Here is a 15,999-nt window from a genome sequence, read left to right on the forward strand (position 1 = left end):
TCAAAAAGAAAAAAGAAGGAAGGAAAGGAAGTAACTTGTGTTAAGGAGGATGTGGAGAAAAAGGACACTTTGTGCACTATTAGTGGAATGCAAAGTGGTATAGCCACTATGGAGAACAGTATGGAGGTTCCTGACAAAAAATTTAAAAATAGAACTACTATGTGATCCAGCAATTCCACTTCTGGGTATTTATCTGAAGAAAACAAAGATACTAATTCGAAAGATATTTTGTCTCTATGTACATTGCAGCATTATTTACAAAAGTCAAGATACAGATACAATCTGTACAACATCTATTAACACATGAATGAATAAAGAAGATGTGGGGTGTGTGTGTGTGTGTGTGTGTGTGTGTATACAATATACGTATATACATATATATATATATGTACAATGGGATATTACTCAGCCATAAAAAGAATGAAATCTTACACCTGTGACAAAATGAATGGACATAGAGGGTATTATGCTAAGTGAAATAAGTCAGAGAAAGACAAATACTGTATGATTTCACTTACATGTGGAATCTAAAACAAAACAAAACAAAGCAGAGAACAATCTGGTGGTTGCCAGAGGGAAAGAGCTAGGAGGGTGGGTGAAGTAGAGGAGGGGGAATAAAAGGTACCAACTTCCAGTTAAAAAATAAATAAGGGGCGCCTGGGTGGCTCAGTTGGGTAAGCGTCCAACTCTTGATTTCAGCTCAGGTCATGATCTCAAAGTTCATGGGTTTCAGTGAGGGCCCAGTTGGGATTCTCTCCCTCTCTCTCTCTCTCTCTCTCTCTTGCTCTCTCTGCCTCTTCCTGGCTTGCGCATGCACACGTGCACTCTCTCTCAAAATAAATAAATAAACAAACAAAAAAAATACACGGGGATGCAATGTATAACATAGAGAATACAGTTAATATTGTAATAACTTTGTATGGTGAGAGATAGTAGCTTAATTTATCCTGGTGTTCACTTAATAATGTATATATGTTGAATCACCAAACTGTACTAATATTATATGGTATATCATTTATGCTGAACATGTACATCTCATTTAGGTATGCATATTAACATTTTTTTTATTTTCTCCTTTTCAGCCTCTGATTGTGACTCCGAATTCTTATTACAAAGGTATCATATGCAACATTTTGGGAAGCCAAAAAAAAAAAAAAAATTGAAGGCAAAAGCAGGTCTGTATGAGATAGTGGGAATAAATATTTAGAAGGTTGCTACTAAGTGACAGACACTGTGCTTTGCAGGATACAGATTTCTTTCAACAGATTCAAGGAACTGAAGTTCAGCCAGGTTTAGTTAATTTATCCAAGGTCCCACCAAAAAGTAAAGAACTGTGCTAAGTTTCAGAACCCCAAGTCTGCTTGATTCCAAAGGGCAAGGGAGTTTTTGTGTCGAGAATCGTAATTCTTACAATTGATAGTTTTAAGAATTAAATGATATAATTTCTTTAAAAAACACTAGGCACAGTAGTTGGCATTTAACAAATGTTGCTCTCTCACATCTGTCTGGAATTGGGTCTATTTGAACAGTGGGAAATTATACTTGTTGGCTGAATTATACTTGTTTCCAACTCTTCTAAGAAATGCTTATGTTTAATCACAGCAATCCTATGTCCTTCCTCATACCGAGGCTAGAAACAATGCCGGGCAGTATTTCAAATCATGACTATTTCTCCCCCTGATCAGGTAAAGGGATTTCGACGTTGTAGTCAGCAGACAGAGGCTAAATGAACCAATCACTTATTTCCGTAAAACATGATTTTTTGTGTGTGCCTAGGGTTTTGGTTTGGTTTGATTTCCCGAAGAACAAACGCTTGTGAGTCGTTGGGAACTTTGCGAGGTAAACTACGGGGGTCCCAGTAGCAACTGGGCCTCTGAAGGTTGAAAGCAAGAGGTCTCTGTCTCTCTGCCTCAGTTTCTGTCTATCGACGACTCTTTTCTGGGTAAGTCCCCCAGAGCCTGCTACTCTGCACCGAGCAACACCGACCGCATCGCTCCCGCGGAAAGTGGGGCAACACAAGCTCACTCTGCCTATGGGCAAAAACTTCGTATCCATCTGGGGCGACAAACCATACAAAACGGCCGTCCCAGCTGTGCCGAACTTCAAGGCGGAGGAGTAGCCACAGCTCTTCCGGATTCCTTCCTCTTCAGCCCACTGCACCTGGACGCGGGCGGCTCGCTACTCCCCGACCCTGACGTCACCGCACCTGGCACCAGCTGGGGTGCCGGGTGGTGAGCCCGGCCGCGGAGGGGGCGGGGCAGGGAGAACGAGGGGGCTCTCGCGAGATTTCCTTCCTCCCGGGTGCAGCTCCCGGCACCTTCCCGGCCTCAGTCGGGTCTCAACCTCAGTCTTCGGTGTCGCGTTCTAGAACAGCGGTTGCTGAGGGGAACTGCGGGAGGCGGGCTCCGGGTTGGAGCCAGCGGCCAGGACGAACCGGCTGGTCCCACCTCTGCTGCGGGAGCGAACCGGGCTGGGAAAGCCGCCGTCTGGGCGGGCGGGGGAGGGCCCTCCCGCCGCGGCGGCTTTGGCGGAGGCCCGGCGCGAGGAGCCGCCGCCGCCGCCGTCTCCTGCTCGCGGGCCGCGCCGACGGGACTGTCCGGGGAACGCCGCGGGCGGATGGAGGCGCCACTTCGCCCCGCCTGAGCTCAAGAGGGAAGGAGCGCAGCGCGGGGCCCGCCTCCCGCCGCAAGTGCGGCCGCGCGATCGGCAGGAGGAGGAGCAGCGGGCGCCGGGCTTCTCCCCGCGGGAGCCCCCAGCATGGGTAAGAGACTCGAGGGCGCTTCCCGCCGCCCAACCGCACCTCCCCAATTCGGGCAGGCGGTTCCCCTTCTTGTCCGCGGGGAGGAGACGGGGTCAGCCCCTTCGCGGCCGCACCGCACCCTCCCCGTCGCCCCTCCTCGCCCTGCCTTCCACCTTGCTCTTCTCGCGGAGGAATTGGTCGGAGGGCTCATGGGTGCTTTCTCCTGCGCTCCCCTCCCCGCTTCATCCTGCTTTGGGGAAAGGTGAGGGGTTGGGGGGCGGGGGCACCGGGTCCCCTCTCCTCGCCCACTGCCCGGCTAACCTCGGGCCGAACTTCCCTCCCTGCTCCAGCCTTCTCTTTCCCTCCCCCATTCTGGTTGGATGGGGGAGGGTGATGGAAAAACTTGACAAAGTAGCACTTTTAGCTTCTTTATCTTCAGCGAGGCTTTGTATAGATCGGCCTTTTGCTAGGTTTTCCGTTTGTTGTTGTTTCGAGAGGTAATTTTTCCCTCCGCTGAAACTTGCTAGGGATGCCTCAAGGACAGGGAAACTTGACTTATTTACTTTGTTTTCACGTAGGCAAGTGTATTGGCACTTAAATATTAAATCTCATCCTGAGGACTGGGTTAGGGTTTGATGAGGTTTCAGTGTTGAACCCTTTGAGAAGCTGTTTCCTGTTTGGAGTTAGACTTCCTTGCGAGAGGAGAGAAAAGTACACGGCCTTATATGTTATTTACTGTGTGCTTTAAAGTTTTGTTAGGAGCTAGCAAAAGCAGACTGTGTTGCAGCCTAGTTTGAAAGGGAGTTTTGTTAAGTAGTGTAACAATTCTTTTGATAACAAATTTCGGTGTGAGGTAGGCACTCTCTCAATCCTTTAAAAATTAAAAGCAATTTAAAAGAAGTGTCTGTACTGTTATAAATGTGTGCCATTATAAAGCATACATTTGTGCCACCAAAAAGCATAAGCATGTTCTATAAGAATAATCCCAATTTGGGATTTATAGAGTAAATCAGGAGGATTCTATCCTTTTTTTGTAGTTGAGAGTTGGTACTCTTCATATCAACACACTGTTAACCGAAATTAATAATTCATGCAACTAACAAATGATTTAGAAGCAGGACAAATACAGACTACTGCTGATGTGGCACCTTCTGCCCACACATTGTTTTGTCGGAATGCTTTAAGCATAGTGTTTACAGGTCCTCGCTTAGCTCTTCTGTATTTTGCTAGACTTTCTCCTTTTATGTTCTTTCAGGTAACTTTTGTACAGAAAGTGCTCTTAAACCTCCAAAGAGTAAAACCTTTGCTGTTTGGAACTTACAAATGAGATTATTTCCAATTAATTAGTTGAGTGTAACTGAGTTTTTGAGGGTTTATTCCTTTAAGCGTCAAATTATAAAACCACTGAAACCGATTTGGATGAAATTTATACTAAAATAGGTAATTCTTTTTTGTCTTAAATAGGGTGCAGAGTGTAATTAAACCTCTTGATGACCAAGGGTCATCATTTGTGACCATCAGTTACTGTGATGCCTTGAGGATCTGCTGGATTGTATACAGGACTTTTGATCAGATTCCTTTGCATTTTGAAGTTATTTAAATACATATTTTTCTGCTTTGCTATTGGATGTGCTTGTTACTGTGCCCTCTTCACCCTCAGTTCTCTAACTTTTCTACAAAAGTGGGAATCATATTCAAATATGTAATTCTGCATAAAGGAAAAATAAGTCTACCCTTAGTGTGTGAGATGTTCTCTTCAGGAAAATTAATGTCAGAACTTTGGCTTTGGAGTTACTAATTATCCAGAGGCCTTTTCTTAGTGACTTCTCTGCTGTGTTCTGGTTAGGCAAGTTGCTGCATTATCTAGGTAAAGTGTGATATTCGTGTGCTTTCGACTACTCAGAATGTGTTTTGCAGGTGGATTACTTGCGGGCATTTGTAGTTAATTTTTAAAAGGTATTTGTCAGACATTTCCATATGAACGTGTACTTTAAATTTATCAGTCATGTAGAAATTCATATTAAAGTTATCCCAATCATTTAAAAGGAGTTTCCTTTATAATACAAACCTCGTTTGTTTGGTTTTGTTATCAGCAGTCTTTATTCCTTATGATTTAAGCTGGCAGCTTAAAATATTCTATGTATTTTTATATGTTATTTTATCTGATGTGTCACAAAATGAAAAATCTCTGATTTCATTGTTTTGAAATAAATTGGATACGCATTAAGTGACGGTTCCTACCATCTGTACTACTTAGGTGGTATAGCTAGAGAATTAAAGAGCATGGCTCTCCGCTGGGACAGCTTAAGGTCAAATCCTGGCTCTTCCACCTTTTAGCTGTTGTAACTGAGCAGGTTACTTAACCTGTCTGTGCTTCAGTTTCTTACTCTAAAAATGGGGTAAAAATAACCTTGCAGATGGTAATGGGGATTGGATGAACTAATACTTGTAAAGTGTTTGGAACAGAGCCAGTGCTGATTCTTGTTATTTTCATTTTCAATGATTTCCCTAATTCTTGTACCAGTTTATGAAGACAATTCTCAATTTTTGACCTTTGTTAAAAGGTGCGTATTGCATTTAAAGGAAGAGTGAGATAAGATAGATGATTTTGTAGTAATGCAGAAATTAATTTTTTTTTCAGAAGTTTAATTTTGTGTAATACGTCTTTATAAAATTTATGTAGGAATTTACGGGTTTTTTTTCCAGTGTTGATTATACTTTGAAAAAGTCCATTATTGGGAGTAAGTTTAGTAGTTCAGGAGAAAGTATATGGGATGAATAGTAGGAGAGACTAGTAGTTTCTTTGAATTTTATGTTAAGCTTTTATGTGTTTAGTTTCTACATTTATTAAATATGGAAGAATACTTAACATAAAGAAATTTGAGGTATTCTCTGTGAAAGAATTTGGGGAGAGTTTAGAGAAATAGAAAGGTAAAACTTTACTTTTCTTACTCCAGAAGTACAGATCTGCATCTTAGAGGGAGAGTAAGACAGAAAGCAAGTGGCATAAAGTGTTAGTTACTATGTGTGAATTTTTATTTTTGAAAAAGTAAGTGGATTTTAAGGATTGAATTTCTGTTACTTTTAGGTAAGGTTCTGAACTTCTTAGTTTAAATTATTTTTTTAAGCTCATATATGATTATTCAACATGTTTAAATAATGAGCCAGTTTTAATGGACGGGAATACGCAGTTGGTTTAGAGATGATAAATGCACTTTTATAATAGAGTGATTTATTTCCTTATTTTGTTGCGCTGTTTGGAGAAAATCTTGATTTATGCAGATAAGTAGTGGCAAATGGAAATTGCCTGCTAAAGGCTCACCTTTCAGTCTCAGGATTTACTTTAATTAAACTAATCCAGAGGATGAAATGGGAATATTAGAACTTTTTTGTTTCGAAGTTCGATCACTAACAAAACTAGTAATAAGTTGTATTCCTTAACTAGTAAGTACTTGTGATTAGATTTTTCTAAGTGTTTCAAACTTTGAATAGCTATAGTTCCAAAAAATCCCATTAAGGGTGGAAATTCACATTGATATTTTAAATTCACATTGATATTGATATTCACATTGTCATATATTTTTCTAAATTGGGGATTGGCAAAGTAAAACGATGTCACGTTAACTTAATAAGATCTAAATTTTAAGGCATTTGAGTTAAAAACAAAGTTATAAAACATGAAGTGCATTCCACTTGCTAATCAAAAATAAATCCAAGTTTTTATTTACACGTAATCCAGATCTGTGATTTTTTTTTTTCCTCCTCTTATTTGTCACGGAATATCCTTCTCTATTAAATGTATTTTAATTGCAAATTGAGCCATGTGATATATCACATAAATAAAAGAAAGGATAAGAACCATATCATTATTTCAATAGATGCAGGAAAAGCATTTGACAAAGTACAACATCTATTCCTGATAAAAACTCTCAACAAAGCAGGTTTAGAGGGAACACACTTGAACGTAATAAAAGCCATCTATGAAAAACCACAGCTAACATCATCCTTAATGAGGAAACATTGAGAGCTTTTCCCCTAAGGTCAGGCACAAGACAAGGAAGGATGTCCACTCTCACCACTTTCATTCAACATAGTACTAGAAATCATAGCCACAATAGTCACACAATGAAAAGAAATAAAAGGCATCCAGGTCTGTAAAAGTCACAGGATACAAAATCAATGTACAGAAATCTGTTGCATTTTTATATACCAGTAATGAAGCAGCAAAAAGAGAAAATAAGAAAACAGTCCCATTTATAATTACACCCAAAATAAAAAGATCCCTAGGAATGAACCTAACCAAAGAGATGAAAGACCTGTAGTCTGACAACTCTAAGAACCTAGTGAAAGAAATTGAAGATGACACAAAGAAATGGAAAGACATTTCACACTCATGGATTGGAAGAACAAATATTGTTAAATTGCCTGTACCCAAAGCAGTCTACACATTTAATGCAATCCCTATCCAAATACCAACAGCATTTTTCACAGAATTAGAACAAACAGTCCTAAAGTATGTATGGAACTACAAAAGACCCTGAATAGCCAAAAGCAATCTTGAAAAGGAAAAGCAAAGCTCGAGTCATTACAATTCTGGGCTTCAAGTTATATTTTAAAGCTGTAATAATCAAAACAGTATGGTACTGGCACAAAAATAGACACGTAGATACTGGAGCAGAATAGAAAATCCAGAAATAAATCTACAATTATATGGTCAATTAACCTTTGACAAAGAAGGAAAGGATATCCAGTAGGAAAAAGTCTCTTCAACAAATGGTGTTGGGAAAAGTGGACAGCAACCTGCAAAAGAATGAAACTGGACCACTTTCTCACACTATACACAGAGATAAATTCAGAATGGTTAAAGACCTAAATGTGAGACCTAAAACCATAAAAATCCTAGAAAAGAACATAGGCAGTAACTTCTTTGACATCAGCCATAGCAAATTCTTCCCAGATATGTCTCCTGAGGCAAGAGAAACAAAAGCAAAACTAAACTGTTGGGGCTACATCAAAATAAAAAGCTTCTGCACAGCAAAGGAAACAGTTAACCAGACCTAAAGGCAGCCTAAGAATTGGAGAAGATATTTGCAAATAATATATCTGATAAAGGGTTAGTATCCAAAATATATAAAGAACTTCTACAACTCATCACCCCAAAAATGAATAATCCAATTGACAAGTGGGCAGAAGACATGAATAGACATTTCTTCCAAAGAAGGCATACAGATAGCCAGTAGGCACTTGAACAGATTCTCACCATCACTTACAATCAGGTGAACGCAAATCAAAACTGCAGTGAGGTATCACCTCATACCTGTCAGAATGGCTAAAATCATCAACACAAGAAACAACAGGTGTTGGCAAGGATGTGGCGAAAAAGGAGCACTCGTGCACTGTTGGTGGGAATGCAAACTGGTGCAGTCACTCTGGAAAACAGTTCAAAAGGTTAAAAGTAGAACTATCTTATGATCCAGCATTTGTACTATTAGATATTTACCCAGAGAATAGAAGAATACTAATTCAAAGGGATGCATGAACCCTTTGTTTATAGCAGCATTATTCATAATAGCCAGGATGTGGATACAGCCCAAGTGTCCATTAGCTGATGAATGGATAAAGAAGATGTGGTGTGTGTATATGTGTGTGCGTGTGTGTACACATATGTGTGGAATATTATAGTGGAATATTATTAAGCTGTAAAAAGATGAAATCTTGCCATTTGCAGTGACATGGATAGAGCTACAGAGTATAATGCTAAGTGAAATAAGTCAGAGAAAGACAAAAACCATATGATTTCACTCATATATGGCATTTAAGAAACAAATAAGCAAAGGGAAAAAATAAGAGGGACAAAGCAAGAAACAGACTCTTCATTATAGAGAACAAACTGATGGTTGCCAGAGGGGAGGTGGGTAGGGATGGGTGAAATAGGCTCTGGGGATTAAAGAAACACACTTGTTATGATGAACACCAGGCGTTGTATGGAAGTGTTGAATTACTGTATTGTACACCTGAAACATATGATACTGTTAACTAACCAGAATTAAAATAAAAACATAAAATGTATTTTAAGTATGGTAAATGTTTGATTTTCTCATGTGCATATGAAAAGTGCTGTCATGGGAAGGGCTTGAATGTAGGCAAAGAAGGGTGTAATGATTCTTGATTCGGGTGAGAAGAGGACAAAGCTGCAGTTCTGCTTCCTAGGTAAACTGGTGAAGCAAGGTATTAAAGATCTGAAATTGTTCAGTTTGTGTTCAGAAGAGAAAGGGCAAATAAAATCTAATATGTTGTTGTGATTGAAATTAGGCAGATTAGGTAATTGTTATGATGGATCTGTGACTTGCTTATCTGTAGGATTTGATATCTAACTACTAGGTAGATTGACCTAAATCAAGATATATAGGTCTTTCTACATGGAAGAGAGGCCAAAACACTGGTGTGGGGAATCTGGATAGAGATCCATAAACGTCTGTAGTCAGCCTGTCGGCGGCATGAGCGATATGTAAAAGGCGGTGTGTATAGACAAATAGAGTGGCCCAGCTTGGGGTGGGAGTGGGATGTTGGTTGGTAGCAGGCACTAGGTAGAGGTTCAGACTGACATCTTGTGGGAAAAGGGAGGAAATGGGGTTTGGCAGTAGTCTTTGAAGTCCTAGCCACAGGGAAACAAAATCAGATAGCGTCTAGATTTTTATGAGAGACAAGGCAGGTATTTTTCCCCAGGAACAAAACCAAACTTGGTTATTGGAATTGTGTAGGATGAGCCAAGCAGTAATACTGAGCTCCTAAGCTATAGATGTTATATATTTTCTGTCTTGAGAGTATATTAGTAGCCTGCATTAGTTCCTGGATCTGTAAGTGGCCTTGGATAATGGGGTGATGTGAGATTCTCTATCTAAATACTTGAGAAGATATTTCCTGGTCACAGTCTTTCTCTTTTACTTGGTCTTCTTGGTCTTCTTTCTCTTTACTTGGTCCTAGGGATTTGATGTATCTGCCTTTTCTTTGCTGTTTTTCACCCCAGTGCAAAGCAGATAACAGTTTCAGTTTACCCTTCTGTTTCAGAAACAAGAACACAATCCTTAACAAGTTGAGTAGTTGTAACTACCAATATGTAATATTAAACAGGCAAGTAAGAAGAAATTTGAAAGTACCACTAATTACTGGTTTCTTGGTTTCTTTCACTGAATTAAAGTTAGGCTATTTATTAGAAAGACTTGTTTGTTTGTTTTTGGTTTTGATTTTTGTTTGATTTGTAGCCCTTTTCACTGCTCCCACCATACTTTCCCTCCCTTTCCTCCAGCTTTTTTTAGGTTAATGTTAGATGTTTAGACACAGAGTCATTTATTACCATTGTTAGGCAGATAAAATTCCTTTCATAATCCTACTAGGGCTTCTCTGACCCAAGACTGTGTTATAATACAGTTGACCCTTGAACACCTCTGGTAAGGGGTACTGAGCGCCCCCCCCATCTCTAAAGTTGAAAATTGAGTATAACTTTGACTCCCCCAAAACGTAGCTAATAGCCCACTTTTGGCCAGAAGCCTTACCGATAAACAGTGGATTAACACATATTTTGTATGTTACATGTATTATTTACTGTAGTCTTACAATAAAGTAAGCTAGAGAAAGAAAGTCAAATGTGGCGGCACCTGGCTGGCTCAGTTGGTAGAGCATGTGACTCTTGATCTTGGGGTCATGAGTTCAAGCTACACTTCGGGTTAGAGCTTATTTAAAAAAGAAGGGAGAGAAAATACATTTGCAGTATTATAGTGTATTTATTTAAAAAAAAAAAAAAAAGAAAAAAGAAAAGAAAAGAAATCTGTGTATAAATGGACCTGAGTAGTTCAAACCTGTTTTCAAGAGTCTATTTTACTTTGTTTTTCAGTCAGAACTCTGGTTTTAGCTCCAAGTGAAGTAGGCATTTTGGACTAAATTTGACATTGTTTCTTTTTTGTATTTTGGATTTTTGTTTGTTTCTGAAGGTCTCAGGTATCTGGATGTTCTGCTTTCTTAACTGGTTTCTTCAATCGAAAGTATATTTACTAGTTTTTTGCACTTAGGGAAACTTTTACTCTAAAAAGAAACTGCTTTTTTAAAAATTCATTGTTCTAAATTGAGATCCAGTTTAAGATGTTGATCTGTTACAGATATGGCAGTGTTACAGATGCTTTCTTTGCTAGAACCTATTTATACTGTATCAGTCCTTTTCAGTACCTCTAGGAGACTTGGATTTTATAATCTTTCACATTTTGTATCTGTTCTTAAATTTCCCATCATGATCCCATTCTCTTTCTCAACTAATTTACAAAGACAGAGATGACTCATATGGGACCCTAAATTCTAGTATCTGTTTTAGTGTCATGTAGCTCAGGTTCTTTTTAATGATTCGGTGTCCAGGTAATTAATTCCAAGAGAGTGACTGTGTGGCATCTAATCACTGGGAGTTTCTAGTAGGAAGATACTTTAGTATGGTAACAGTAACAAGTAGTTACCACCAACATTAAGAGACATGCTCTGTTGCAAGGTCTTATGGTCAAGGAAAGGAGCTGTATGTGAAAGCTTAATCAAGAAGTATTTGCCTTAATGTGAGGATTGTAATTAATGTCATGCGATGCACTAGGGAGAGTAGGACAGATATATATTTTGGTGCCTCAGGTAGTTTATAGCAGTGTTACGGATTGGGCATATTATTAGAATCCCCTAGACTTAAAAAAAAAAAAAAAAAAAATTCATAGCCTCTGGAGATTCTAACATAAATGCTCCTGCCTCTTCCTCCCTCCTGGTTGATGAGTGTCATGAATGTTTTGAGATGGCTTATAGTGTTATGATAGGAATAAGACTTAACATAATAGGAATAAAATTTAACATATGAGTCATTACAAATCTAAACAAGAGAAGGAGTGTAGTTCATTAAGATGTATTCCAATGTCAGAAATGTTAAAATGTAAATAGAGAAGCATGAGGAAGATCAGTTGGAAGGCAAGTGGGATTTGTTCATCTCTCATTAGTTTGACCAGTGACATAGTAAGGACTTGGCAGTAGCCAAGCTAATTTTTTTTCTATTCCTGGTGCTGAGTCTTCAGAGTGAAGCATGTCTTCATTTTAACTGATATCTTTAAGATTCTTTTACCTGAAAAATTAAAACTGCCTTAACATTGTTAGTATCTATCAGTGCCCTAGTACTGAGGCCCGAAATTTACTATGAGTGAAATTTCTAGAGCATTTATCATGATTATTGTAATAATCAAGTGCCAAATTGTTTGCTTGGATTATAAGTGTAGAAGTTAGTATATTTGTAAAATTGAGACCTATAGTCTTGGCTAGAGTATAATGTTTTCAGGAAACATTGATCTTTCAAATGTATTCTCTCCTACATGGCTTTTTTTTTTTTTTTTTCTTTTTAGAGTAGAAACAACAAACTTCAAGTTATTTAGCAGTGTGTTCTTCTAATATCAAAGTTTTGTATTAGATTTCAAAATTCCTTCTCTGCTGCAGCAGGTTTCCCTCTTTCATTTTGCCTTACTGTTTTGGAGTGTGTGTGTGTGTGTGTGTGTGTGTGTGTGTGTGTGTGTAAATAAGATGGAGACTCCATTTTTACTTAACTGTTAGTTAGACCATTCTTAGCAAACACATTATATGAAGCAGTTAAAAAAATTTGCCTTAAATGATGAAAATAAAAGTTTAGAATTTTCAGAATGAATGTCAAATGGAAGTGTAAAGGTGATATTTTAGACCCCAAGGTAACCCCTTTCCCATAAACATTTCCTGAATTACTTATATTCTTTATATTTTATAAAACCCAATTGAATTTATAGCTAGAACGTCATAGTTTAAAGCCTGAATAAAAACTCCTTTGTTATTTTCTTCATTTCATATATAATGAATGACCATACTTGCCTCATCACTTTTATTTTACTAAAAAAATTTATCACCTTTAATAACTGGCAGAAAATTATGAGTCTGCTGTGTATCCACTAAATCTATGATTCAGCAATACTTTAATTTGGAATAATACGGGAGAGGGATCCAGCCAGTCTAAAGAATAATACAAATTTAAGTATGGTATATTGAAGTATGTCCACCTCAACCAGACTAACAAAATCTGACTAGTGGAGCTACTGTTTCAAGTTGGTATGAGGTCTAACTTATCTTTTAGAAATAAACCCTTTAGGGGTGCCTGGCTGGCTCAGTTGGTGGTGTGCAATTATTGATCTCCAGTGAGTATAAGCCCCACTGTTGGGTATAGAGATTACTTAAAATCTTAAAAAAACCCAAAAAACAAACAAAAAACCCTCTTTAATCCTTTCTATATGACTCATTTTAATAGAGAAATCAATAATGTCAGATATTAAGCATCTTGTCAGGTGGGCTGCTGATTGCCTGCTCCATCTGTGTTGCAGTGATGTTACATTCTCCTAGTAAATAAAGGGAAGATTATCTGTTTTGTAAATCAGAGACATTTCTATATGAGTCTTCACATGTTAAACAAATGTAGGCATAAAGGCTTAATTTGCTCAAAATTTGTTTAAAATAACTTGAACAGGGCACCTGGGTGGCTCAGTTGGTGGAGCGTTCAACTCTTGATTTTGGCTCAGGATCCCAGGGTTGTGGGATCAAGCCCCACCTTGGGCTCCATGCTGAGTATGGAGCCTGCTTAAGATTCTCTGTCTCTCCCCTGTCCCTCTTCTCTGCTTGCATGCTCTCTCTCTAAACATAAATAAAATAACTTGGACAGTGTTTATTGAACTATAAAATTATACCATCTTAAATGAGTGTTGTGAAGCAAGTGTACATACGTTCTTTGAGGCATACTAACCTGATAAATTACATATATAATTAAAAGTTTCCTAATGTGTTAAAAAATAAAGAGGAACAGATGAAATTAATTTTAATATTTTGGCTATGTTGACTTAAGGAAAATAGTTATTTCAGTATATATTCAGTATAAAAAGTTATTAATGACATAGTTTACATTTTTTTTCCTGTCTTTGAGATCTGTTGTGTATTTTACATTAATATAACACGTTAATTTGGATTAGCCACAATTCAAGTGCCCAGTAGTCTCATGTGTCAGGTGTTACCAGCTGAACAGTACAGTTTTAGGATGTAAGCCTTTAGGTTTGTTGTGAATCTAATGAAAGTATAAAAATATTTTAAAATTATTATACAATTACAAATTAGCACATAAAGAATTGTACTCTTTTAGAGTTACTTAATGATAAACCACTTTTGGTCTTACCTGATTAATTTTATATTAGATACGAGTGATAATCTGTTGTAATTAGATAACAAATATATTTTCTCATGGAAAAAAGACTTAGTTTAGTAGATTGTGTATAATAGGCCTGCAGTTTGTTTCATTCTGCTTTCTTTTGTTTTGTTTTTAATTTTTTTGACGTTTATTTTTGAGAGAGACAGAGCATTAATGGGGAGGAGCAGAGAAGAGTGGGAGATATGGAATCCAAAACAGGCTCCAGGCTCTGAGCTGTCAGCACAGAGCCCGACGCAGGCTCTAACTCAGGAGCCATGAGATCATGACCTGAGCCGAAGTCGGACACCCAACCGACTGAGCCACCCAGGCGCCCCTCATTCTGCTTTCTAAATGAAATACGGTTTTTGGCACTTGGCCTACTGGTATAATAGAGAAATTGAAGCTTTGCAACCACATTTGGATTGTTATTTGAAAGTATAGTTTGGCCTAGTAATTAGCAGTTCTTTCATTTTATAATGCTTAACTTAGGAGATACGATTTAAGAGTGGTATTTCACAAATACATGAATACTGTTGGTCAAGACCACGAAAGAATAACAGAAATAATAATTGGTGATATAATATGTTCCCAGTTGATATGGGAATACATGTCAGGAGCCTGTCAGTTTTAAATGTGTAAAATTTTGCATGAACCTTTGTAATGGAATTGTTTTCGGTACAGGATCTATATTTTTTATTGGATTTTCAGTGCATTCTGAAAAAAGTTCTCAAGGAGACTCTTAAATGGCTATTCTATGATTTCTTTTCCACATTTTAACATTTCTGGTTCTTTGTAATCAGTGCTATCCCACACTAATTGCTTTTGCCCAGAACAATAATAATTATAATTCTGTCTTGTCAGTAAATACTTTGGTTTAAATTAGATATTTTTTGAGGTCTTGTATACCAGCACTGACAGCAGCATTCAAAATAAAAAGGTGGAGAAGATCCTTGCCCTGGGTTGTTTAACAATTAATGGGAGGTTGCAGTATATTGTAATGGCTGTTAACATTTAGTGAATATTTATTAAGTACTTCTGTTTAAGGCATGGTTTTAAGCACTTTACAAGCATTATTTAATTTAATTCTCACAACAAATCTATACGTTTTTGGGTTCTGTTATTTTTCTCATTCTGTAGATTAGGAAAGAAGCATAGAAGTAGTAGGTAATTACTACTGAATCCAGGCAAGTGTCTGTATTCCAGTGCTTGTGCTACTCTTAACCACTAAAAAATGTGGAACTAATTCCTAACTCTTCCTCTGAGAGGCATCTTTAAGGTTATAGATAACAGGCATTTAGATCTTCCATATCCTGCCCTACTTTTTTTTTTTTTTTTATCCTCCATTCTTAACACATTATGACTGACTTTGTAATTTCCTTACTTACATGTTTATTGCTTATTTACCTTACCTTTTTAGAATGTAAATACAGGGTGTACAAAGTTTTAGAAATTTATAAATTCCAGGAGTGCAGAGCTGCTACTTTTTTTTTTTTTTTTTTTTTTTTAATTTTCGTTCTTTATTAGGTGTATTCAGGTACCTGGAACAAGTGGGAACCTTCCAGTAGCAGCCCCTCAAATATTTGCTGAATGAGTATGGAGTATCATTATATTTGTGTTGAAAGAAGAATTTAAAATTCTAGGCAATTTAGTATCTTCCATTTCAGTGCTACAAATAGCTATGTACATTTGACATATCAGGCACTGTGATAGGGCTTGGGAATACAAAGATAAGTGAAACAAAGTCCCTGCTCTCAACCTTGGCCAGATAATGTTTTTTGGTAACTTGAAGGTAACACCTCTTTGAGTATATGAATTTAAGTTATTTTTTAATGCACGTATTTACTTTTGTGTATGCTTGGAAACATGGAGAAATTCAAACGATAACTTTAGATTTTTTCATGATTCTGATTATTCTTATAGGTTCTTGCAGTTGTTTACATAACTTCATTACATTTTATTTATTTATTTATTTATTTATTTTTAATTTTTTTTTTTTAACATT

The 15,999-nt window shown here is 37.5% G+C and overlaps 1 protein-coding gene across 1 annotated transcript in view; it reads left to right on the forward strand.

The window, feature by feature from the left end:
* Nucleotides 1–2,651: 2,651 nt before the first annotated feature.
* CD2AP (CD2 associated protein) overlaps nt 2,652–15,999 on the forward strand; it is a 141,241-nt gene continuing 127,893 nt past the window's right edge. Inside the window, exon 1 of the mRNA XM_060615687.3 lies at nt 2,652–2,761. Coding sequence (XP_060471670.1) covers nt 2,758–2,761 — 4 coding nt within the window. The 5' untranslated portion in view covers nt 2,652–2,757. The remainder of the gene's footprint in view (nt 2,762–15,999) is intronic.

This window comes from Panthera onca, chromosome B2, assembly GCF_046562875.1.
Source record: "Panthera onca isolate mPanOnc1 chromosome B2, mPanOnc1 haplotype 2, whole genome shotgun sequence".
In the NCBI taxonomy this organism is placed as follows: domain Eukaryota; kingdom Metazoa; phylum Chordata; class Mammalia; order Carnivora; family Felidae; genus Panthera; species Panthera onca.